At 36.6% G+C, this 27,916-nt stretch overlaps 1 protein-coding gene across 3 annotated transcripts in view; it reads left to right on the plus strand.

The window, feature by feature from the left end:
- Positions 1-5,702: 5,702 nt before the first annotated feature.
- The window catches only part of blo (bloated), a 130,244-nt gene continuing 108,030 nt past the window's right edge, over positions 5,703-27,916 (plus strand). The window contains exons 1-2 of one of the 3 annotated variants that reach the window (XM_018450281.1): positions 5,703-5,822; positions 14,607-14,956. In XM_018450281.1, the coding sequence (XP_018305783.1) occupies positions 14,800-14,956 (157 nt within the window). In that variant the 5' untranslated portion in view covers positions 5,703-5,822; positions 14,607-14,799. Of the gene's footprint in view, positions 5,823-5,947; positions 6,368-7,031; positions 7,054-14,606; positions 14,957-27,916 lie in introns of those variants that run through there. The other 2 variants (XM_018450288.1, XM_018450296.1) reach the window with 2 other exon arrangements.

A 27,916-nucleotide genomic window follows, 5' to 3' on the forward strand; every position in this document is an offset into this window, starting at 1 on the left:
TTTCAGATGCTTTATATTTCTCATCTCGATATTAAATTTATTATTAAAAAATTGATCATTTAGAAACAATCTGTATCAATATAATTATAACTTTTTTTACGTTCACCTTTTTTATCTTTAATTATCGTTTGACCTAGTTGTTATTATTTCAAATTTTATTAACATGACTTGTGGATTTTTAATCATTCATTAAAGTTTTTATCTCACGCTCTCGGCGACGTACTGGATTTTATAGAAATGACAGATCTTTATCATCCGTTATTCGTTTTTGCTTGACTGATCAAACACGTCAACGTTACGTTTTATGATTGATAACTGGAAGAATGAACTGGAAGAAACATTTTTTATTTTTCTCGAATCATTTTATATTATTGCTGAAGATGATTCAAAATGGAGTCGAAATTTTCAATCAAGTAATGTATAAAAATTATTTTTACAAAGCTAATTTGCGCTCCAATTATCACGTCTACGCTTTCATTAGCTTCCGTTTTTGTTTTCCTTTTTTTGACTATTTATTTCATTTACGTTCGGTCCTACAGCATGTAATCATTTCCTACTCTGTCTCTCTTCTCTTCCTTTCTCGCGATAAATGTTACGATGTAGTTCTCGCTATCCGCACGTGACTCGATCGGAGAAAGTGTGCAAGTAATGACACTCGTCGCCGCTCGCACGTGTAACGTACATACGCTTACCACTTACTTCCAGTGAAGTTCATCGACCGTTTGTTTTTCTTCTTCTTTTTCCACTCGCGGAATGTCAAGCGTGACGGCTCGCGTAATTACAGAGTCTGCTAAACAAATCATGAACCGCGGGAGAAATCGCGATACGATGACTTTCGCGTCTTCCTGCTTAATATGAAGCAAATTAGACCGCAAACTGTCATTGTCTCATCATTTATACTCTTCATAGTTAAATTATTTAATATAAGTATTAAAATCATTTTTTATAGCAAAATTTAACAGAAAGAAGGAATATCTCTAACAAAAACTTTATTTATAAATTAGAATAACTGACACTGTCGTATCCATGAAAGCAAAAGTCGTCACGTCTTCTGTACTCGATTTCTTCCGTTGCGCCATTCGTTACGTCACGGATTCAGCGCTTCACGGCGAAGCGATTTAACGTCGTAATTATCTCCGGCAAGGAGGTCGAGCTTCGAGAACGTACACGTGCACCGACTTACGCTTTCGACGGTGCTTGACGGAGAAAGTGAAAATAATTTCTTCATCGGATCCGGTCGTCCCTTTCGCCGAGGTCCGCTAGCATCAGATAGCAGCGGCTAGTTAGACGTCGCCGTGGTTGTCCACCGTGAGCAAAAGACCTTTGTTGACACTCTTCATTAGCGTCAAGTTCAAGGCCGAAATGAATTCCAAACCGAACTCAAGATAAAGAAAAGAGAGGAACGAAGGCAGATGGCATATGTTGAACTTTAGGTGCTCTTCCTTTCCAAGTTACTGTCATTATCGTCGCCGTTGTCGTCATCATCAACGTTATCATTATCATTACCATCACTATCATCACCATCATCATCTCGAAAATCTCAGAGCTTTTACCTAATCGTCACCCATTTACGCACGCCAATCACGTGTAAGAACCAAGCTCGCGGTTGTCCATCACAGAAGGGAAATCTCCTGATCCGCGAGTTCTCTTCGGGCCAGAACCACCGACTCCTCGTGCTGTCGTAAATCATGCACACGGACGTTTCCTCGCACTTCGTCACTGTGCGTCACTGATCGCCAATCGGACATAATCGTGTCATCACGCGGTTTAAAACCTTTATGCGTTCTGCAAATGCACTAAAGACCTTTTAATAAGAGTCTAGACATGAGGAAATCATTCTTGATTGGCCCGCCATGTTTTAACAATTCTTGAGAGGGAGAGGGAGAGAGAGAGGGAGAGGGGAGAGAGAGAGAGAGAGAGAGAGAGAGAGAGAGAAGATAGGACAGTGAGAAAGAGAAAAAATAGTCAATGTATCTCCTTCTCTCTCGTAAATTTCTGTTAAAACTATCTGAAATTTCGTGTTAATTTTTCAAAGTAAAATTGTAAATACTTAGTAAGCATACACTGAAAAAAATGTTTAGTTGCATTTTAATTGGAATTCTGATGAAACTGGACGAATTAGAATTTTGTAATTAAATCTACAAGAATTTTAGTTGAGATAACTGGAATTCTGATACAATTCGTTGATTTTTAATCAAGCATTTTTCTCAGTGTATAATAATATGAAAATTTTCTTTAAAAAAATATTAATTTAAAATCAAATTTAATGCTATTATGGTTAATAGTTAAAAATTTGTTATTGAAAATATTGCAATTTATAATTGGCTATGAGAATTAATTTATTAATGTGAGAATTATGAAACGTTCACATTTGAACCTCGTTATATTGATATATCACACATTGCGACGCAAATTTACGCTTTTTGCATATGTAAATTACATAGGGTGAGTGTCGCGGAAGGAATCAATCAATGTATTGTAATGAACGTAATTCGTAACTCAGTAAGCCCGGCAGCGTTGATTGAGTAGTAACCCGGGGACATTTATTAGATCGGCGCTTTTGCATAAACATATTTTTCCATGGAATAGGCGGCGACTTCATCGAGGGTGCACATCTTAACGATCCGCCTTGCTGGCCCATCATCATACTACGCAATAACTCTCCTCTTAGTGGCGGCATGGCGCGCACGGCGGCATGTCCAATGTGGAGCACCGTCCCCTCATCAGCTAGATCCACGGCACGTAGGCCGACTTTAAGGCTCAATTATTTATGTAGCCGAGTGAGTGCCGCTGATTCGCCCATGCGATGATTACGCCAATCATAATAGGGCTCCGCACCGGCGAGAGAGAGAGTCGACATTGTGATTGGGCCGGCCACGCGGGATCAGGGCTAACTACCCACAGAAATCAAGACAAAATAGAAACAAGACCGATCCTCAATCACGTGTAATTGTACTCTGTCCGTTCTACTCTCTACGCCGCTATATATATCCTTTCTTGATACTTATATTTAGTAGCGCACAATTTTCTCTTGGTAACTCGCTTCCTGCGTGCCTGTTACTCTCAGTCAGCTCGGCCGGCCCAGTAGCCTCTCCTCGTTATTTTCTTTATTTATAGTCATATTCGCTGAAATACCCCGAGTATCATCTCAACGCCGAGCATCGATACGCCGCACGGAACCCTGCATAAAGTCCAAAGACCAGATCTCTAACGTAAACACGTTTATCCTCCAAATCGATCGTAAAATATCCTGTTATTATCGGGGTATGCTACCGTCCGTGACGCCGACCGTCGACGCGTGATCGCAAATCAACGCTTCCCCGAGATTCTCAACATTTGCCCTCAAACTATTTGTAACAACCTATAAAAAACTTAGACAAAGAAATAAAATATCTAGTTTATATAATTAAAAAAAGGTGATTTTGATTATCTTAATCTACAAATATGGTATATAAAGAATTTATAAGAACTAATTTGTGATTCTAATGCAAAAGATATCGTTTCATTCAAAAGTAATGCAACTCAAAAAATTAAATTTCTCAGAAAAAAAAACCTATTTTTCAATTTAACAAAAAATGATCAATTAATCAAATAATATCGGCAGAAAGAATTTATTTCTAACATGATCAAATGTCATTTTTATCATTTTCATAATTCTTAAATACTACATTTTTTAATTGTAATAATTTTTTGATTATTTTTTTAATTAAATTATTAATTCACTTTTAATGATTGATAGGATAATATTTATTTATTTAACTCATTCATGATAATAACTCGAAAATCACATTTTTTTAGATGTGTTACTTTAAAGTAAGGAAGCGATATATCCTAAAAAATTATAAAGATTTTATTACTTTCTGCTATATTTATGAATATGGATATATTATCTGTAAATAGACAATTATTCGTCTCACGCGTTTATCTCATCCGATTATATAAAGAAAAAAAATTAAAAACTTAAATATCTTAAACCATGAAAATATATTTGGTCGATAGTTTTGAGATTAAATGTATTTTACAACAATGTATCTTCGCTGTTTGGTGCTAAACCAGCTAAACGGTAGACTAGTGTGAAAAGATTGCACAGACAGTCAATAATCAGAAATTTCCATTTAGCGCGAAACGTGTAGTAATTGCATACCGAAGGCCGAAGCTCATATTCATCATTCTATTCACTTAGCATCGCTAAAATGTTATTGAGGACGACATGGGGAGTCTCACCCTGGTGACCATCGGTTCACCAAGTATAGCATTGTCCATGGACCAAGTCGGCCGTGACAAGACCGAACGAAGTGGTGAGCGTGGCACCGCGCCGCTGCTGCAGGTTTTTGGTGGGGGACCTTGACCGAGTGACGTTCACTAGCGGCAGCAGCATGCAATCGTTCAGGTAGGGAGAAATAGGTGGGTGGGAAGAGAGAGAGAGAGAGAGAGAGAGAGAGAGAGAGTGTTCGAGAAGAAAGAGAAAGAACATGGGAGGCAGAAAGAGACAGAAAGCTTGCAGAAGCAACGAGTGACCAGCGCCGGATTAGGCCTGTTCGCTAGTGATGGTACTGATATTCCTGTGCGAGGTATCGAACACTTGACATCGTGTATCTTTCATCATCAATATCATTCTACATCAATTTTGGCTGAGGTATTAATCAAGTGAGACTGATGAAATGATCAAATCATCGAACCGTTTTGAGTGCGGCATCGGATAAAATGTTACAATACAAATTACAATAAGTAAGGAGAAAAAAAAAGGGAATTTGCTAAAGCGATAATATCAGCTAACTTGAGTGATGACCAGCACCAGCTGGATCCTGATAGCGATGATACTAATACATTCGTGAAAAGATCGAATATTTGACACTGTGTATCTTTTTTCTTTCATCGACATGTCAGTCGACATCTATTTTTTTTATCAAAGATTTTGATCAAACCATCAAACGCCAGCAATTAACATGAAATTATCGAATCGTCGAACATTTTTTAGTGTAATTTTTTAGTTATAGAACATTTTTTAGTAGTAACGGTATGAAGCAGAATTATATGTATATTAACATGAATGTTAATATACAGGTTTGTTTCAAAGTTAAACTTCTCTTTTTTAAATAAATACCTATCTGTAGACATACGTATCATACGAATGGCACATAAATTATTTGAATATATTGAGATATTAATTTGGTATTGACAACATTTTTAGAGAAACATGTGCAATATTGAAAGTAAGCATTGATGTCTCTCGAAACAACATATCTGAGTAAAATGACAACATATAAAGATAATGTAATGCTCTTTGTAATGAAGTTCTAGCTAGACTGCCATCTCAATTCTATAATATTAAGACCACTTGATCATTTAAACTTGGATTGATATATCAACAATTAATATAAGACGAGATAATTATTTCTCTTCAGCAAAACTTGAATCTGAATCATTAACGCTATCTAACTTATCAGTGCATCTATTCTAAGGATTTATTCGAGGACCAACACTATTTACCTAAAGACTAGTCGTGCTTCTCGGCATGTGTATACCTTGAAGTCGTTCTGTACGTTCGTTCGTCCATCCGTGCCTACTCTCCTGCCTGTCTCTGTCGGTGCCTGGGTCCGGTACACCGGTGGGATAGGACGGAGTGCCGCGGTGGAAGGAGTAGTAAGCGGCCTACGCAGTTTCAAGCTGGGTCCCAGCTTTTATTAGTTCTTCGGCGCTCGGCGGAGAACGAACGGAGAACGAACGGTGTGTGCGTGGTGTGGCGGCGGTCTGCGCGTCTATACCCCTCTGGTCCAGACCCCTGGTCATCAAGGGTCGTCTCTGCAGCTGAGTCGCGCGAGGTACGAACGTCATCAGTGCTATCGGCGACAAGGTGTCGATACAAGCGAGTTCGGGTTTAAAGAATCGCGTAGTGATCCCGGATATATATATATATATTATATACATATATATATGTATATATATATCTGTCAGTGCGAGACAATTTAGAAGATCGGATTGCCGGTTTACCCGGTGTCGAGTGTTCCTTGTCCTTGGGTGTTATATCTTGGGTGTCGGATAACGACAAGTGTCAAAAATTTGACGTCGAGAAAGAAAAGGCAGGACAAAATTCGCTTCACTAATGAATTTGTAATCGGTAGTGTTAAATCTCTCAGATCGACCCCACACGGATTTTCGCGATCCGGTGATAGTGACAGTTGCCGCACGTGAGAGTGTTCAGTTCGAATATAATCACCGAGTCTCTCCAAAAGAGAGAAACAAAGTTTCTCTTGTTCTTCTTGTTCTTCTGGTTCCGCTCGGGGAACCGATCGTACCTGAAGGGGCGTATCCTTAGAGAGAATATACCGGATATCTAAGCGATCGGAATGCTACTGTACTAGTAAAGGTAAATCCAATATCGATAGGGGCGAAATAATATCGATATGTATTGCCAACGATGACGACTATGACGATGACGAGGATGTTACTGCCACATAAGTTGATTTGCAGGATCGAACCGGCAGATACTCTCGGTTCGATTATACCGCGGGTCGCCGTGGATATTGATCGAAAGGGAAACGATACGGGCGTCTTCGGTAGGTCGGGTAGGTAGGTTTTCTGCGCTGTGCGTTCGCGGGATCGAATAGATTATAGAGAGTCCCGCATGAGAGCGAGAGCGCGAGTTATTTCGCGCGCAGATTGGATCTGCCGGCTGGTCGGCCAGCCGGGCGCTGGGCAAACCAGAAATCCAGCGGAAGGGTAATATCCCATTAACTGAAAGATCAATTAACTCGCGTTAACGGACACTTTAATCACTGCGTGTGCGGCTAGGCAGCTAGGCCTCTCTCGCGGCGCGCGCTCGCGAATCTAGGCGTTTAATCTGCCCGTTCCGAGATCGAGTCGGCCGATCATACGCGAGCTCCTCGCCTGCTCGCTATGGGGAGCGATCGCGATATGACGCGAGAGCTGTTCAAGGGACGAGCAGGATATGGAGGAGGTACGCGTATTATTCATTGATGCAGCCGTATTAACAACGCGTCGACGTCCGAGCGTGCCGATTACAGTGGGAATAAACATTTATGGAAATGTCTGGTACGTGTATGATAAAATCTGTCCTCACAAAGATCTCTCTCAAGATTAAGTGTGTCTCCCAAATTAATATGCTAAAAGATTTACGACCGTGAATTACACGACCAGTCGAATTAATCGTCTCTGAATCGGATCTGTTGTATGCGTGTCGAATTAGTTATTTTAATAAGCACAACGTATGAAAGTTGTCTCGTAATTATCATGTTATTTGTTGATGACAGCTTGGAGGTAGCTTGGAGGTAGCTTAATAGAAAGTCTAATTATGGAGAAATATTACAAGGTATCAATTTAATTTTATAATTGTAAACGATTCATAATATTGATTTATTAATCAAATTTGAAATAGCCAGTTTTATAGTATCTTTTTTAAATCTAACCCAATTTTTCATTGAAATAATTATTATTCATTCATGAAAAAAAATATCTTTTTTATATTATATTATATTAGATATAGATATATATAATATTACATATAAATAAGTTTTACTCATTACTCATTTTTAATGAAATTTATCTTTTAGCAAAAGATTTTTTATAATTAATTATAATTTTATAGTGAAAATCAATATAATTAATTGTATTAAAATATAATTATATTTTTGAAAAATATAATTAAATAGAGATCATCTATCATTTCAGAAACTCAAACAAGTAGTTTAAATAGCTCAATGATCGGACATGCATTTCGAAGCATTTTCCCTTCTTCTAGTTCGTGCTTAATTAAAAATCTTATTCAAAAATTTATTTTAATTTTATTTTTTCAAAACTATGTATATATCACGACGTCTTTCTATCATAACAACCGTTTGCTTTAAGTAGACTCGGTGCGCAGAACTCGCGATTGCTTCTTTTTCGCCGTTTTCCTTTCGCCTGTCCGCACTCGCGAGATGAAGATCACGCCCATCAGCTCGAGGTGCAAATCCTCTCGCTGAATCTCCCGATACGGCGTTTTATCGTACGGCGTTTCAACATGCGGCGGGCGGGCGTGCGTCGCGATTGAGACGTACGCGGATATAAAGAAGACGAATACACGAGACGGTGCAACGATAAGCACCGTGTACCGGGAGAACTTTCGGCCTTGACGTACGAAGTGTGTCAGTGTTACTCGCGCGAGCGAGCGAGTGAGAAGGAGATAGGACGGATGCCTTCGATGGGAATCGCCGTTGCTGGATCCATTCACCATAATGCACCCGCACGTAACGTGACCCTTCGCGTGGCGTCCAGATTTCTCAGCCAGGCCGCGGATAAGCGATGGGCCGTCTCGCGTAATCGAGCGACTAAGAAGGTGCGCGGAACGTAATAGCAGTTACGCAAATAAAGCGATCACGCCGGTTTTTTTTTTCTCGCGAGTCACGAGTCGCGACTTGTGTGACTTCCATTTCCATTTCTGGTATCTGCGTCATGCTCTTTGCGCGCATGCCGTGCCTCGACGCGTTCTATTAGTTTTGAGTCATATTTCCGCGTTAAGCGATAGTAACGGTTTGCTTTCTCGAATAACATTTATTACTATCCTTTAAAAATGGAACAAAAGAATTATATCGATTGTTAAGCGACGTCTGCAATAAAATTTTAAGTAAAATTTAAACTTTAAATCTTGAGCCATAAGACCAATCATAGTCGATTATTTTTCTCAATTTGACTATATTGGTTAGTTTCTTACGGTTTAAAATCTCATTGTAGACACTCCGCTTTACAGAAAACGTTAGGAAAAATTCTTACGTCAAATTACAAAATTATTCGGTATGCATAAGATAAAGTTTTTCAAAAAATTATTAACTGTCCTAAAATTATTTCTACAATACAATTATACTTTTCACATGCTGATGAAATCAAGTTTATATTTGGCTTTATAGCGTTCTTGATCTTTCTGTAGACATGTCATGATAGTAATATATGATAATTCCACCTATACGCTGTTAAATTCATAATATCAAATTCATAATATCAATACCCACACAATTGGAGTTATTTTTATAGATCACTCCTATCCAATATGTCGTAAATTTGACTAAAACGATGAAGTTAAATAATTTAATTCAAGAAAATAAATTTAACTCAAATTTAGTTTGTTATTTACTAAAAAACTAACCACATAGAAATGACTTAATTATCATTTTGACACACATGGAAATTAAAAATAATGTTATTTAACAAGGAATTGGGTTACTATTTTTGCTCCTTTTATATCTAACAGCATATTTTTCCAAAAGTCAGAGAAAGAACATAAAATAAGATTATGAGTTCATAAATTCGTGAATATTTTTAGTACCATGATAAAGTACTATAAATATCCAAACTTTGTTACTACGATAATTTTGATAACATTGCTAAAATAAAATAGTGATGCTGTTTTAGTCCCTACATGAAACATATCCTACGCGTTCCGAATAAAAACGTGAAAATGTGAAATAATTCAAAAAGCCCGACGGATTTAAAAAAAACCCAAAAAGAGACGATACCGTGATGGACAAACTGGAGAATCCCGAACAACTAAAAGTGTCCGAGATACGATCTATCGGCAAATTGTGTCGGGCGTAAACGCAGATTCGTCCCGAACAGAGTGCTTGTAAGCCGTTAGAGATAAAGTTCATAGGGATCTACGTGGAGCGTCGGGAAGAGCAAGTCGAAGCAGGAATTTTATAAGTACCGGTGCCTCGGAGAACACGCGCGCGAGGTTTCCTCCTGGCTTTTACACGAGCACCGCGCGATTCTTCTCCTCGTGCGCGCGCGGCGATCTAAATTAAAATCTTTCCCCGGCCTCGTCGATTCTCCAACTGCGCGGCGTAAACGGGCGACGGCTAGAAACGAAAGGTGAGTTTCGAGTTTGTGAGAACGTTGAGAAAAATAAGCACCGGGCTTGTGCATACGCGGAAATGTCACGGCGCTCGTAATGAGTGTCCAGTCCAGACCGGCGTATCTTTTTTCGGTCATACTATACGGTGTCCACGCAAATTTATTGGGCAGTCTGGTGGTATTAACTGTAAAACGCACCGCTTCGCCAGCGAAAAAGTAACGAGATAAAAACGAGTCTCATCAACTTGTTTTCGCGAACGAGTGTGTTCAACAAGCGATCCAACGAGAGGACCCAAGAAAGGTCAATTATCTTAATTTTTAAATGTTTAAATTCGTGTAAAAAAATAATCTCTTCTGATTATTAAAGATTATATTATTGAATTTTATATTAATCTAAAAAGAGTTATTTTAATTAGAGTCTTACGATCCAACCGTGTAAAAGCCATAAATATAGAATTATTCAGAAATCTTTTACATGATTAATATTTTTGCAAGAATTTGTGTAAAGAATACAATTGCTTCCAGTTATTAAAATATTTAATTATCAAATTATTCAGAGTAGTAAAATGGAGCCTTTTACATATCTGAAATTTTATGAGTATATTAATTTTTCTCCTTTTCTACGCAGGTAAAATATTTTCGTATATATAAAAAGTAAAATCTATAAATTTAAGCTTCGAATTTAAATTATTATGTGCAATTATGTGGAAATTATGTGAGGTTTATCTACTGTTAAATATCAAAGGAGCAAGGGTAACTCCTTAAGTTTAATGAAATTTTGTTATTTTTAATTTCCATGTGTGTTGAAATATGAATCAATCCATTTCTGCGATTATGTCATAGTTAATTTCAAAGTAAGCAATGTCCATATTAATGTATACACTTAGTAAATAATTAAATTTGAAATAAATTTTAATTTATTTTTTTTAGTTAAATTATTTAACTCCATACTTCGTTAAATTAACGATATGTTGAGTAGGAATAGTGACAGCCTGTAGAAATTAAAAATAACTTAAATTGAGTATAATTTGACATTATGAATTTAACAGTACATAACATTGTGTATAAACCATCTATAATTATTGCTTAATTTGGATTTTCTCGTGCTCTATAATCCAGCAGCAGCTTTCTAATGACGATTGGATTGCAATTACAAACGCGAGGCTTCGCACCTCCGAAGATCGAGCAAATTCTTCGCATCTGGTTACGGGGGGAGACGGACACTATCTCCAATTTTATTATCGGGATTCTACACGTCAATAAAAGTCAATGAAGAAGGTGCTAAACATTTTGCGCGCGAAACGGGAGTGTTTATTACGTCGCGGTATCCGAACGCGCGCGTTATAGAGCTAGAAAATAGTCATATAACCGGGTTTGATGTGATTTTATTGCCGTGCGATTCTAATTTTCGTGCTGTTGTTCCGAAACGAATATGAAATATTTCAAAGGTGGACGCGGGACCGTTAGAGGGAACATTTGGAATGATGCGAGAACACGACTTCGTCCTGATTTTTTGTGGCTTCTAATATTCTTTCCGATCTCTTTTACTTTTATTTTATCTCTCCGTGAAGATTCTAGTTCTAACACGCGAGAGAGAACAAATTTGAGCGTGCCTTTGTCCGGATCTCGCCGCCGCTAATGACTAGCGGCGAGGACATCGCGATATGAAATCATCGCAAAATTCGGAACGCGAGCGTTGTCGCACGCTCCGACAGAGGTTACGTTTTTATTATTCCTGTTTGCGCTGTTATGCAACATCAGGAAGCAGCAAATAATACGTATTAAGGGATCCTGTACATCGCGTGTATGTCACCACGACAAAATTACAACATTCTCGCTACCAACATTTGCAATGCTAAAAAAGCAAATTAAATTACATTTATTTTCAATTTGTATGATGTATTTAAGAAACGGAATAATCTTCATATTACAACCATTATAAAATTTACAAAGTAATACGATTAATATTATCCTTGTACAGCAGTAGTAATACAACAAGAAATAACGTAAGATATCATCTCGAACGTATTTTACAAGTATTTTTATGAAAAATACAACATGATGTTCTCACATAACTCGACGTAATTTCCTCCGCTTACCGTCAACTATCTTAATTCCCGTCTTCTCCCTGCAAGGAAAAAAGTACATCGTGGAATGCATAGAGCGGAATTAAAATTATGAGAATATAGCCGTGTCGTGTCGTCGCACTTAGCAACATTCTTATCCTTCGTTTTACTGTTATCCAGCATCGTAGCGAGTAACGACGAACGCATTAGAGGTCCTTCTCGTACATTAGACATGGTCCGGTCGAAACCTGCGATCGTTGCCGATTTTTTTTACCCTCCAGATCGAACCGAGCGTTTCTCCACGCGATTAGGGCTAGAAAGCGCGTGGGAGTCGATGCGCAAAAGGGTCCCGTCGTAAACTCTCGAATCTCGAAAAAAGATATATATTAACGCCAGTTTTTATAGCGAGGTCCCCGCGGGGAACAGCCCGGAGCCTCTGGGGTCCTGTTCGCCAAATATGGCTACCGAGCCTCCCAAGTGTATCTTAATCTTTGGATCAGATTCCATGCGAATTGTCTCATTTGAAAACCGTGTCTCTTCCCTTGCGCTCTCCCGGGGCTAATAAAGTCGTTGAGCGACGGCTCACCCCCATGTGTCACGTATGCGAGAACTCGCCAAGACAATGTGTCACTCTGGTCAGATGGCCTTGAGAGATGGACGCGTACGTGCGCGTGCAGGGTCACCTTTATTTGTTTCAAGGGCGGATAACTCGACCGCGAGTGAACAAAAACGCACGACGAATTTTAATTCCTTTTACAGCGGTTGTCTCAGAAAGCTTCTGCCGTGGTTAATATTTAATATTCTTATTAATTGGAAATATTCTGTAAAATACAATAATTTTTTATCAACTCGTAAAGTTAATTTTGATGTTCTTTTATTTGTACCTTTGATATTTAAAATATAATAAAAAGTTGATTTTTAAGAAGTGTAGATTTTTATAAAGAGTTAAAAATTTTCAAACTGATAATAAGTTACATATTTATTATATTATTAGCGATGAATTTTGGAGCATAATATATGTGCATCAATTGCAACTGATTGAAACCACTTTGCGCAATAAAAGAATCACGACGAAGGCCGACTTCTTGAAAAAAGGAGGACATTGTTTTTACACGATAGCGCGAAAAACATCTAGTAAAATAAAACACTTATAATGATAATGAGCAGTCCCGACGTTTCCGCTTGAGTGTCGTCCAAGTGACCGTCGTCAGCGGTATTTTTAGAATCGTTTTTATCGAGATGACCATGTCCATGTTTTGCTTCTATACGCCGCGGGATCCAAGATTGATTGTCTTATCGATTTACGTAAATTCGTGAAAACGAATGACGTTTCACAATGACTGATCATTTGAAGCGTAATATTACTTTGGACAGTTCCGGACAGTTCGATTAGGATCTCTTGATTTTGACATATTTGGGATTGTACGTTTCTTGCTTTTATTTTCTAATTGTAAGAGAAAGGATTTTATCGTGTCGATAGGTTTTATTGCATTGCATGAGTACTATCTTTCGTCACAGCGTTATGAAGCAATATGCAAATACCCGTGATTATTCTTGAGAAAATATATTCCAAGTGATGAAAATAGGCATCTCGCCGGATATGCAACTTGGACACTGACAAACTACTTACTCGGCTATTAATTTCCGTGGACATTGAAAATTTCAATGAAAAGTCTACGGGTATATAAGAGAATATTTTTGTGCAATGAATTAGTTCTTCTTGAACAACATTTATTTGTGACAGATGACAAAATATGCCGAAAACGAAAATAAACAATTTATTCACGCCGTATCGGGAATTAATTCAATAAAATCAAATCAACTTCATATGTTGTTGCCTCGAACCGACGACATGAGGCTTTGAAGCTTCAACCTTCATGAAATTTAAATTAGGTGTCGTTGCGTTTAGATCGTAACATCGATAGAAAAACCACGGAGTTCAGAATCCTGGTCATGATTACGATAATGTTTAATACGGACGGATGTAAAGCAAAAACTATGACAGCAGTCTTATCGTACAATCGCTCCTATTAGCAAAGTTCTCATCAACGAATTCATTGCCGATATTATGCGCCGTCACAATCATCCCTGTCACTGTCATTATATCGTTGCACGTATCTCGAGTATCCCATCTTCCTGCATGACGACAAAGAGAACCATTATCACTCGTTGCGTTTATCATCATCTACCTACAGTTGGCATGCGCTAGTATAGACACGTCGTCGAGAACGCACGATGCCTATTATTTCTCTTTCTCTCACGTTTTTCATGCATGCATACGCGCACGTATAAACGCATACGCGTGCGTAGAAATAATATGTACAGAAAGCGCGCATTCTCGAACGCAAACTGCATTCTCATGATAACTGAGGAACAATTTAGCTGATTGTTTGTTTGGAAAGCGGAGTAAGTCTGGAGGAGCTTGTTACAACTGATACGCCCTATCAGCTTACGCAATTATATTGATAAACGTTTATTACGTTTTCAATTCCTTTATTAGAATACTCTGAAAAAATCCTATTATATATATATATATATTCGCGTATTGAAAAAGAGAACTTCCAAATAAACTTTCGTGCTTTCGATCGAACGGACAAACGATTTCAAACTGGAGCAAAAGGAATTAAATTCGTAAATCGTATCTCTGTCGATGAGATTATCTTAGATATTAAAAGCACAGCTTTGCTTGGCTTACAGGTCGGTGATCGGGTCTACGGGTGTGCTCTCGTGAGAGCAGAAAAGGGGAAAGGGGAAGGTAAGATCAGGGTGAGAACGCTCTGGGGTTGGGTAATAAAAGTATAAGCGCAAGCACGAAACGGGGCTTGGGCGAGCGAAACGGGAAACGGTGTCTCTAGCCGGGCATGATCGGGAGAAAAGGTTGAAAGGCAAGATGCTCACAATACAACGCTCGGAATTGCTAAGAGGGGGAGAAGGCTGCAACCCTCCCGGCACGCATTTACTACCCCCCGTTGTGCCCAGGGCTTCAGTCTCCGAGCCCGTCGAGAGGAGCGTTTCCTTCAATCGAGATGTCCACGTGAAGAGGATCGGTGAGTCCAGGCAATATCACACCATACATACTGCGACATATCCTGCATATGTAGTGGAGCGAGAGAGATCGAAAGAAATGGCGCTGCTTGATTTTTCAGGCCTAAGATGTATCGGCTATGTTTTAGAAAAAGCGATGTATATATAATGTAAAAATAACATATATATATAACATATAATATACAGTTGACAAATTTAGTACAAATGTAGAGTAGTACATTTCTAACTATATTAGTACTTTGATACATTCCAGAAAAAACAGCAAAGAATTTCTGATACGATGTTAGAAAAATTCAATAATGTTTGATTTAAATACAAAAACAATCAATCACAGAAAAATATATTTTCTTATAATACTGATAACACTGATAATATAACAAAATTTCTCTGCACATACACATTTTCAAAAAATATATATATTATATATTAATTAAATTTTGAACAGATATTTATTATTCGATCAATAGATAAGTTTATAATTTTTTGTTACCACAAGTAAAACAGAAAGGCTTTAAATTATATTCCGCAATAGAAATAAAGAGTATGAAGATGATTTGATTAACCAATGACCTTCGATAAAACGGACCCTTCACGTTTCGTCTAACAGTACCTATACACGATGGTCCGCACGCGCGAGTACCAAAAGTACCGTTTGCCAAATTAAAATCTGATAAAATGAGGAGGTTACACGGCGGGACGTGTTCGCAAGGACGGTCTTCTGGTACGATTCATGATACGAGCGCTCATACACGGTCAGAATTTAATGCACGTTGCCACTATAAAATGCCGCGTTGTCTTATATCTCAGAAAAAAATTATGGCCCTAGAGAGCGATCCCAGATTGTGGAAATTATTCGCAGCGACTCCTCGCTCGTTCTTTTGCTGGCTCTCGCCAGGGATCTCGTCTCTCGACGACCGCTTCCAAGAATCGTCCTGACCGGAAAATTATACGCGCGGTCGTGCGAAATTCCGTTGATGCGCGACACGGCTGCATTGCATGCTTAATCTCGCAGAGATGGAAGACGCGAGAAATTTCGGAGCTGTCAACGAGTTTAATTAAGATTGCGCGCGCGTTTACGGTCAATTTTTTCTTCCTTAAAATCTCTTTTTATGATATTTTAACAGAGTCGGTGCATCGCGCGATGAATTTTGTGGATTTCGACTTATCGCGATATTTACAATTAATGTCCCATATGTCCTTGAATCTCTAATAAATACATAAAATTTATAACGTAATTTATCATATGCAGTAGTAATCAAGCTAGAAAATATTAACTCCTTGCATATTGTGAGTAACTCTTTGCCAGAAATGTACTATTCTACTTATTACATTTAATGAATTTATTCATATTTCTTACGCCAACATTTTATAAACAAGAGAAAGGATTCTCGGATATTTCAGAGTAAGAGCGAAAGCCGAGACATCAAGCAGCGCCATAGCGCTACGAGCTATGCAATACGCCTAACTTGTGTCTAACTTCTGCAATCCCCTCGATATCAATGTGTAACATATTTAATTAGCAAATCCTGCCGCAGACTAATGGCACGAAATAATCGTTACGCTATGCGATCGATCCATTTTTTTCCTTGCGTGTTGTCTAATATCAATGCCAGTATTAATCATGGCTAATTGGCCGTCGATCGCTTAATAATAATGTTAACCAATACAAATAAAATACCTTTATGAGCCTCCGCGGTTGTCAGTATATAAATTATATATTCGTAAGGCGATAAAATATAATTTGCAAACAATTAAAATGTACTTATTTAATGAAGTTAATTACAGTTAATTTCGTTTGATAAGTACATTCTAATTGTTTACGAATTATATTTTATCGTCTTACGAATATGTTATAATTTATTATTGTTTATTATAATTTATGCACTAACAACTGCGAACGCTTATATAGACATTTTACTTGTATTGGACTTATTCTTAGAGTAAAACTATTAATTTAAATTATTTTAATAATTATTAAAATTATAAATTATTAATTTATTTTAATAATTTTAACGATGACTCTCCCTCAAACGACCTCCTGGAGAAGATGACAGCGGTCTCAGTGACTTTGACATCATCGAGGTCAGTGAACTGTCGTTATCTTGTACCAGTAAGGACAATTTCAAGTGAAGGACACGCTCCTTCGCTGTCTCTCGCAATTCCCTTAATGCGATATGCGGGATTGTAACGGTATTGGTGTGTGTGTGTGTATACACAGGACTCAGCCATTCCTCTATTACTAGCTAATTATTAATTGTATTAATGACCCCTCTTTATAAAGTAAGCGTTGCATCCCCTGCTGACTTCCTTCACTGCATTCTTAACACATGTTGAAGCCTTTCGCCGCGAAGGGTACGTATACAGAGTGTATTTTAATTTACACGAGCAAGATCGTATATGTTTCAACAAATAATAAATTTGCCAGAGATTATTCTTTAGAATCTTAAAAAAAATTCGACATTTAGGATTTTAGTAAAATCCACTAGGAATTGTCTCCTGACTTATCACGAATCTTCAGTACAATGAGTAGACAGGAGCCTCAACGGAAATATTTCATTGTTTATTTCTATTATTTCTACGACACTGAGAAACTAGCCATCATGAGATTTAAGATAATTAAAAATGGTTATCAGCGGAACTGATCTTATTAAGCCTCTGTGTTGCTGAGAATCACACGGTCACTATATTACGCTAGGTCACGTAGATACACTAAAAGCAGTATACGGAGATCGCGGTTCTATCTTGTTTATGCGCAGTTTCAAGAAAGCAACTTAATATGCCACACACTACGAGCCACGGCGAAGTACGGGATAAACACGACAGATAAAGCTAAACGCAGCGAACCGTCGCAAGTTCATTGCATTTCCGCTTTCTGTGTATCGCTAACGTGGCCATCGAAATTAATTCGCGTCTTCGATATCTCTTGCCTGTTCTGACAGCTCGATCATTTTTAAATTCGTCCGAAGCGAAAGTCAGATGCATAATTAATCTATACGGTAATGTACGTTTTACGAATAACGGCACAAGTAAAATTAATAGCCTTTAAATCGAGGCAATTAATTTAGGATTCGACTTGGAGCTTGTATTTATAATCGACATTTATTGCAGAACTCTATTTTCTATGAGCTGTGTATATCATAATAATTTTTGAATATCGTGTATTAAATTTATTTATGAATCTAAAATTCAATTTGCGAAAAAAAACCCATTTTTTATTATTTAAAATCATTATAATTAATATTCATCATTTATAATTTAAGAAATATCAGCATCCATCGATATTTTTTTCGATTAAAGAAAAATGATTGGATTGACTTTAAAATGATAAAAGAAATAAATATATTTATCCCTGAAATAGTATCTAATTATTTTACGATTGTAATCTCATTTCAGCATAAATTAAAGTAAATAATCAATACGTCTTGATTAGATCCTTAAATGTGATTAACATTTATAATTTCTGTTAACATACAGTAACAGAAATTCAATTTTTTATTTCTGAAGATAATGAAAATATCTTTTTTCGCATCTTTTTTTCTTTCAAGCTCAAGAATTGTATCTCGATTGCCAAGATTAAGTGTCAACGTCGCGATCAGATGCGGTCAATGAACTCTTACCCATTTACTTTTTGCGATAATGTGAACAATAAAAACGCGCGCTTCGTTCAGTACGATTTACCGCGAAATTGCGATGACTGCTTCAAAAACCAGGAGAGCGTAATTAAATTCAAATATTTATCACTGTGTTAGCTTAATCTTTGATGTTATTGCAATTAATAGTAATTATATTATCAAAGATTATTTTCATTCATATAAGATATATACACAGTCTATTCTTAATAAAAATTATTTTCTGGTAATACAAATCTATATAGTAATGAATATTTATATATAGAAAATACATATTCTACGTAAAAAGAAAATATTTGCGTTTTCACTCTATAAATTTTTAAGTGAATATCACTTAAAGAGTAAAATTTTATTCTTAAAAATTGAAAATTAAGTTACCTTTTTTCAAGACTCGTTTAATTTTAACTCTTTAGAATGAGATTTCATTTCAAAGAATTTAGAGAGTAGCTATTTCTTTATCAATATGTCGTAATTATACTTTCAACACATTTAATAATGTTTAAATAAAATGAATAAATATGTTTACGTGCGACAAGTTTTTAGGAGGAATCGAAAGCGTTTTGCTAAAATCAAAAATAGTTAGAAAGCGATGCTCTATGAAACGAGGAGAGATTTTTCACTATGACAAAAAGAATTAGCTCAGGCCAGTGTATATCAGCGGTCGCGTCATATTTCTCATTATATCAATGTGAAGTATTCTTATTATCCCCTCTTTCCTTCCTTTCTCTTTATCTTTCTCTCTTCCTTTCCCTTCCCGTCGTCAATGCGGGCGGTCTCGGAAAGTCAGCCTAGTTGGGTGCAGCATTGCGCTCTCGCGCATGTGCCTCTCGTCCAAGCTTGTTAAGGGCCCCTTGTGTCGTCCGCATTATCCCGCCTGCCGGCGTTTCCTGGATCGTCGCGTGCTCCGCGATCGCGGGGACCGGCTTTAACCCGATGCACATGAATGTGTGCGTGTGTAACGAGGTGTAATACGCTTCCCGATCGCGCTATGATCTTCGTTAGATCGCTAATGAACGCCGCACGGAAATCGCTTCGAGATCCGTGCTCCAAGAAGCTGATTGTCGTTCGCGAAATAAATCCAAACTAGTCTCTGTCCTTCTCTCTCTTCTCCTCAGTTAATGATTAATTGTTAAGTACTGTTGAAGTGACAAATGCTAAAATCCTTTGTGATGGAAGACGATTAGATTAACTATATTTGTATAGAAAACTCATTTTAGACAAATTTTGAGAAAAACTCTTACTCAGATTTAAGACGAAATTTTTTTTAAAAATATGATTTAAAAAATAACTTTTTATTTATCAAAAATTGATTGTTTAATCATTTTCATAAATTAAATTCTAAGTGTAAATCACTACTAAAAATATAAAATATTTTAAAATTTCAGATAGTTGTATTGTAGTAGAATTTTACTTCCAGGAGTTTACAGAAATATTTATTGGCAAGTATGATATTAAAAAATCGCAATAAATTATGTTATATAGTTTCTCTGTTTTATATAAAACAAATTGCAAATTCCTACGTAGATAGTGAATATGAAATCTATTATTTTCTGTCATGTTGCACAACAATTATTCACAATTCCTAATGCAGAGAAAATAATAATCACTATGTAGAAAAATACAATCATGCTTTTTCTTGTTTAGAATAAACAGCTATTTCTGCGGTTTCATCGTAATAATAGTAACTTAATTTTGAATTATTATCTTGCGTAAAGTATTACTCGGTATTATTTTTCCTTACACATAAAGTGAAAACAACGATGCGTAGCAAGTTCAATGATAACGCAGCGATATGTAACGATCAGGTACACGTGACTCGTGCAGTAGATATGAGGAAGTATTTGAGTATTCGAAGCTCTGAATAGCATTGGTATTCAGCAACATAGAGATCGCGTATCGGATATCGCACGAGTAAAACACCGTCAATGCTGTGCAACCGTGTTAATTTTCTTGCTAGAGAAACCCCAACATGATCAATTTCGAAGTAGTCTTAGGCATGAACATCGACATAAGACTTACAACACGTATTAATCCTTATCTCGTGAGATAATATTGTACCTACATGTAATTATGTATAACATGCCTGTCTATATTTTATGGCTGAATAAAATTTTTATTATATATTGCAAGACAGTTTGATATTATTACAAACTTTTTTCAAATTATCCAAATTGTCGAGTTTTATTAAAAATTCTAAGAGTCTACATTTTTCCACGTTTTAATCGTTGCATTCCCGCTTATATCGATGTTTAGACTGAGTCTTTGTCTTCATCGGTTGCGTGTCGAGTAGCCTTAAGATCGCGAACGACCTCACAGAAACGAGGAAGTGCCGGGCTATCGGATGGACCGGTATCCCGAGTTGAGAACGTGGAGGTCGCACTAGCATCACTTTTGTGAGACGCATGCTTAGAAGGAGCGGGGAGGGGGGAAGAGACTCTATGTAGGAGGGATGAAAGGTTACAGAGGTGAAAGACGGTACAGATTATGGGAATACAAATTAGCACGACTCGGCCAAGTGCATTTAACGTAATCTATCTGGCAGTCTAAAAAATTTAGCAAAATTCTCTGTTAAGATGGATATGCCGATAAGATGAAATTTTCATTAGAAAAAAAATTCTAATTGAGCTTTCGTTTGATACTAATAAATGCATTAGTAAACGTTTACATGTTCAGAAACGGTCAGAACAAACTCGGAAGTTGAAGGTTCAACGAGAGACTCGCCGTAACGAGAATTTCTCGTGGCTCGCTCGTCGCAGATCCGCGACTCGTGGAAGATACGTTGATCGCGGCTAGCCGTCAGAGTAAGGCTGAGAAAACATTTCTCTCGTAATTATGACATCATGCGCTAAAATCATTCATCAGTGTCAACGCTATGGGTTTTCCCAGATGTTTACTCGCTCGGGTGTTTGCGTTCGTCACCGGTAATCAATCTTCAGAAAATAACCTTCGCTTGTGCGCAAAATTTCTCTTTGATAAAATTCAAAGAATGAAATAAAGTGCAATGGAAAATGTAAAATTAGCCGAAAATAATTCAAAGTAATGAGGATATTACACAGTAAAAATCTATGCGACGGTTCTGTGAAAGAACCCGTTAACGAGAAAACTCGCGTGTCAAGAACTAAATAACGATCTTTCGGAAAAGGTGTACGAACGAGAAACTAAGCCGTTGTGTACTTCGTAGCAGCCGTTCCGTTCAACTCGCGAAGTCGGAGTCGTCTCTGGTATCGAGAGATTCACGCGACGAACTGAACGATACGGCTGCACGAAGTGTTTATGGTGTTTGCAGCCCTCGAAGCAGTAGGTCAGCGCGATCCGCGCGAACTTTGACCTCGCGCAAGCAAAATGCGCTATTTGCACTTCCGGCAATTCTTTCACTCACCTGATGTATTCCCACCATGCGTTTGATCATTGAGTGAAACAGTAACCCATGCATTTAATTTAATTAAATAACGAGGCATGTGTGCAGGGGAAGAACGATTTTGTTGAAGTGTCTAAAAATTTAGTTAAATACAAAACTGAAAACAATTTTGTCGGATTATCAAAATAATTAGAAACAATTCCTGATGACAATGCTGCAACAAGTTTTAATATTCAATCAATCAGTTCTACATAATTATTTTGATGGTTCAAATAAAATTATTTTCAAAACTGTATAATCTAGCTAAATTTTGAGATACTTCAGTTAAACTATTCTTTGTGTGGTACTTTGTCGCAAAAATGCCACATGCTTCAACAACCATATCTTATTTGAAAAATATATAATTCACAATAGGGATAATTTTGTTTTTGTACAGTTAAATGAAGTGTAAAATATTCCACACAGAAAGAACGATTTTATTGCAGTATCTAAAAATTTAGCTAGATATAGATATGAAGATAATTTTATTAGACCATTATAATAATTACGTAGAAATCTCAATGCTCTACAAAAAGTTTGAACATTCTAGCAATTGATAAATGCGTAATTTGAGTTTAATTATTTTTATTGATTATTTTATAATTTATTAATTATTTTATAGTTTAATAAAATTATTTTCAGATCCATATCTAGTAGTTTTTAAAAGTTTTTTATCTAACTTTACTAAATGTTTAAATATTGTACTTCAGCAAAATAATCCTTTCCTTTTCATTATTTTTTTAGTACATGAATTTGTTCAACAATTTTAATTTCTCTTTGTAAATAAAGTCATTTCTTCTAATAACTTACATGGAATCACACGGAATGCGGAATCGACTTAGAAATTCCGACGTAATCGTCATTTACACGAGCATGTTGGCGCGTCGATTAATAATTAACTCACGCTCGCGATCGATCGACGCGTCGGGTTAAGCCAGCGTGTAGATTAGGCTCGTCATTTCCGGAATCCCAACTGAGCTACATGTGCACGCCGCAATTGAAAGTGCGGCAAGAAATAGGCAGTGCACTGCGAGAGATAGCCGCCCGATAATCTTACGCTTATTAGCTTCGTTTAACCTGAAGTTCGCAAACTCGATATTAAATTTTATTACAACGGTATAATAGTATTACAGTAAACAAGCTTAACGCGTTGCTCTCTCGCAGATAACCACTTCGACTAATAATACTAAATGAGACAATAGAAATTTATCATTGATATTTTTAACTTTACGATCATGTTATAAAATTTATAGATATAATATTAAATTTAATGTATTAATTTATACTGTTTCTTTTGTATCATATTTGACCTCATTTACTAATTTGCGAAAATGTAATTATCTCAGACCCACTATTCAACGTTTTCCCAGAATGTTGTCACTCGAAAGAATGGTAACAGTATGTTCTTGAGACCCTTGAAAGATAACAATTCGTGAGAATGTCAAGCACTTGGAATATAGTCTAGAGAACCAAGTCAGGTAGTCTATTTTGGTGTAACTAATGAACTTCCGACAGAAAAACGTTCGCGAATTGTCGACATGAATAATTTATTATAAATCACTTATTGAGATAGGAAAAGCGCCAAATAACTTTCTCGAATGCAATTTTTCTTTTCTTGTAGAAAAATAGCATAATTAACATACGAATTATTTGTTAGCGCTAATTAATTAGCATTTCAGCTCATCTGCATGCAAAATGTACAGATAAAGTTTATAAAAGAAAGGAAGAAGAAGCTCCAACTTTTACATATTGCAAAAATAAGAACATACATAGTTGGAAAATTTATGTTAAATTTAATTTCCTAACCTATTCAAGTTGAATATAAAATATTCAAATAATATAGTCACATTATGTTAAATTAATTAAGATATGTTAAAAATTCAACAAAAATTTTAATAAGGACTGATTTTAATACAAATACAAAATGTTTTTTACTGTGTATTGAGAATCAGATAATCCATCTGTAATTTCACGTTTTATAGATCTGAAAATTCAGAAAGCTGAGATCCTCCGATTTGATGATCTGATAATTAGAATATTCACGTTCATAAGTACGAATGCGATGAATAAAATCGTGAACTCAACGTAATAATACGTCTCACGCGAGATGACGCGCATACAAGTTCGCCAATTGCGCTATCCATCAGACATTCATCGAACGTACATGTAACGCGAGATCTCGACGCTAATATTGTGATAATTAAATCGACTTTACGACGCGCCTGAATATCAATCAGTCTGCCGAGCACATTGATTACATCTCGTTAACGGTCACTCATGGTGCTGCATAGGTGACATTAACTATTTTGAGTGTTCTGTTCGCCGACGTAAGTTTACTATCCTGGACATAAGCATCCTACGAGACGATCGTAGAAGGAAGCACAAACAGTTATGGATAATAAGCTGATATTATGACAAATTTGCGAGATCATAATTGAATTCATTTGAATAGGCCATAGAATCCTACGTCCGTATTTAGATTCGCTGCAACAGAGGTTTTCAAGTTACTTGCGCGCAATACGAAGATCAAGTCATGATTGACAGAATTTTCTTTTACTATTTTTACAAATGGAATACATTTCTCACAATATTAATTTTTTTCTGTCTATTTCTTTATCTTTTTCTATTTTTTTACCTTTTGTGTGTACTTAACTTTTTTACTTAATTGTGTCAAATCTATTTCTAATGTAAAGACATATACTCAAACACATAACCAACAAATTATTTATTTCTTATTCGCAACGCAAATCTAATAAAAAAGATTTTATATTTAATTTTTTTTAAATATAATTCTAAATTTTAGAATTGAACATTAATTTATCTTCTCATCTTCCTAATTTATTTAATATTAAATATCTCTAATTTAATATCTCTCAATTACAAAAAGGTAATTTCTAATAATTCCTAGCGGTGCAATTCTTCCAGTTATTCCAGATGGAAATAGACATAGTACATTGCGTTAAAATCGTTGAATTAAAAGCAGTTAAATCAATAAATTCTACGAGGAAAAAAATTCAAGAACCACTTTCTGAACAGTTATCTGCAACGCAGCCTGTCGTTCGTTTAATCAATCGTACGCATTCACGATCGGCTCGCTAAACGCATCAATTCTCGCTTGGGGAATACGTGCGCCACATGTTAATGTATCTTCCTTTCTCCCTTCTTCGTTTCTCTTTCGTCTCATGTTAGAAATGCACGTGCAAGCATCTGCGAAGTATTTCTCTCTCGCGCGCATCCCAGGAATAATTAGTATTCAGGAAAGCAAGATCGAATCGGGTCCTCCGTCGGAGAATCACTGGACTGTCGCGCTTCCGCTCGTTTTTAACTCGCATTCCCGATTCGCGGCGCGCATTCCACGGTATTAGCGTGAGCTGTGCCGCCTTATTAATCTCGCGATCTACGGAAGAGACGTCCGCTTATACGATTCTACATGACCGAAACCTACGTGCTGGAAACGCGTCCTTCACCTGAGCCCCTCGAGTGTAATCCCGCGCGACGTCGCTTCACTCGTGCTTGCGCGCAATTAAATCCAACGATATCTCAGGGTATTACATTCCCACGTATGACAGTCGCGCATAGTTTGCACCATTGAATCGCATAAACGATACGAAGTTTATCATTTTAGTTTACGATTTATACAGCGTCCGGATCGCGCAAAAGAGACGTGCGATCAACCAGACTAGTCGCGAAGAAATCTCGAGCAAGTCGCAAATCCAATTGTTCTAAGGGACCTATTCTGTAACTCTTAACTACTGCAACGATATCGTACATTGCCGTTGCGCAGATTTTATACACATTAAAAAAGCTGTGCAACGACAATTTAACAATAATCGTTAAAGTCGTTAAGAGTTACAGAATCTAAGCCCCTAAGTCTCAAAATGAGGAAACATCGTTTCCTCGAAAGCATGGTATATAACTTAGCTAAACGCTTAAGAAGTCCGTTAGACGGAGCAAACCTTCGGGAGACAAAGGCGCGCGAGAAGCTGCTAATTGCATGTTTATGGAAACCGAGCGACCGAGGTTGTAAAAGCGTTTTCGAGGCGGCGTTTTACATGACAGCAACGAGTTCCACAAGGAAAGGCGAGAGAAACGCGACTTTCTGGAAATAGTGCACCGTGTATTAGTGAATAGTGTATTCTTCGCGGAGCTCCAGAAGAAGTAGCACGAAGACTCGACTTCGGTGGGCGACGCTGAGCGACGTTAATCGCCGCCGAGCGACGACCTCGTTCTCGAGGTTCTCGTTGATGACCTCGACGAGATGCTTCGCGTCGAGGTTTCACCCGTTAGCCAGGTATCTGTTGGGGTACTAAAATCGCGACAATGATGCTATAAATCCGTCAACGATTCCAATGCTGAAAGCATCATCCGTGGAGCATTTGTTTCTTGCAGAACGTGGAACACAAATTCTCCTAAATGCAATTAATTCATGTAATACACAAATTTCAAATTTATTTGCAAAATCAACATAGTTAATTTTCGTTTTAATAAGAGAAGAATAAATTAGAAACTTTATACGCAATTGTAGGCGCGTAATTAAATATAATAAAAATGATATATACTGAAAAAAATTTCTGGTTGAAAATGGACGAATCAGAATTTTCTGGTTAAATTTATTAGAATTCTAGTTGAGATAACACGAATTCTGGTTGATACAATATTTCTGGGAAAATTTACTAGAATTCTCATTTTTACCAGAATAATTATATCAATCAGAATTCTAATTATCTCAACTAGAATTTCTAGTAGATTTAACCAAAAAATTCTAATTCGTCCATTTTCCACCAGAATTACTATTTAATCTAATCAGACCATTTTTCTCAGTGTAAGAATTAAAAGATCATTAAATCATTTCAAAGTCATTTTTTTAGCCGTTAAAGAAATGGACTAATTTTTTTAACTGTATTTGTTATAACTAATTAATGTTACGCTCGTCTAAAATTACGTTTAGACTGTCATGGGCATTCTCTTATTATGACTGTATACATCAAATAATTTTTCTTTCACTTTATTAATGTACTAAACGATGAGCATAACGAACATAAGCGGCGAAATGATTTGTTAGATATATTTGCAATTGAGAAATTAATTCATTTGACAACACGCGCAACAGGGTTGCTAATGAATTAATTTTCATCCGTCCAATGTCGATTAGCGCCTACCGTAAGACGAGACAAGACTCGAGCCTATTCGCCTGTGGGAAGACGTCCACGGTCGCTGCTTTCTCCTTATGTAAGATAAACCATTCGTGAATAAAAATGATAGATCGCGCAAGTCATGTGTGTAGGTTGATTTTATCTGCAGTGAAAATTTCGTGGGAGATGCCTAATTAACACCAGAAAGTGTTATCCAACACATTTAAACCAAAGAGTTTAATTTGAAGAGTGTCACTCGATGAAGACTCTTTACTCTTGTATTAACTCGATGAAGACATTTTATTCTTGAATTAATGCCACATCAATGTGTTTCGTTCTATTAAAATCAAAAGATTTGAACATACACAACGTGAATAAAGATGCCTATATTTCAGTTTATACATATAATACATCAAATATCCTTTTTTTTTACTTTTCTTATTTTTATTTTAAATCATTTATTAAAATTTTTAATATTTAAAATTAAAGGCTTTTATAACGTATATAAATTGGATTTTTAATTACATGTTAACTCTTTACATCTCTTTTCTCTATTTCGATTTATTACGCTCATTTTTTGATTGTTTGAATTATGAATATTTATTGTTATTCTTTTAATTCGATATAGTATCTAATTTTATATAGTTATTACTATTATGTTATATATTATATGTGTATATGTGTGTAATATTGTTCCTTTCTTCATATATGTAGGATTAGGTTGTTTAGTAAGTTATATCGTTTCGTGCGATTCGGCGTGGCGATCGCGAGGTATCGATAGATAGTAAGTTTCGAGCGCGGCGG

Source organism: Mycetomoellerius zeteki, unplaced genomic scaffold, assembly GCF_001594055.1.
Source record: "Mycetomoellerius zeteki isolate Tzet28-1 unplaced genomic scaffold, Tzet1.0 scaffold106, whole genome shotgun sequence".
Taxonomy (NCBI): Eukaryota; Metazoa; Arthropoda; class Insecta; order Hymenoptera; family Formicidae; genus Mycetomoellerius; species Mycetomoellerius zeteki.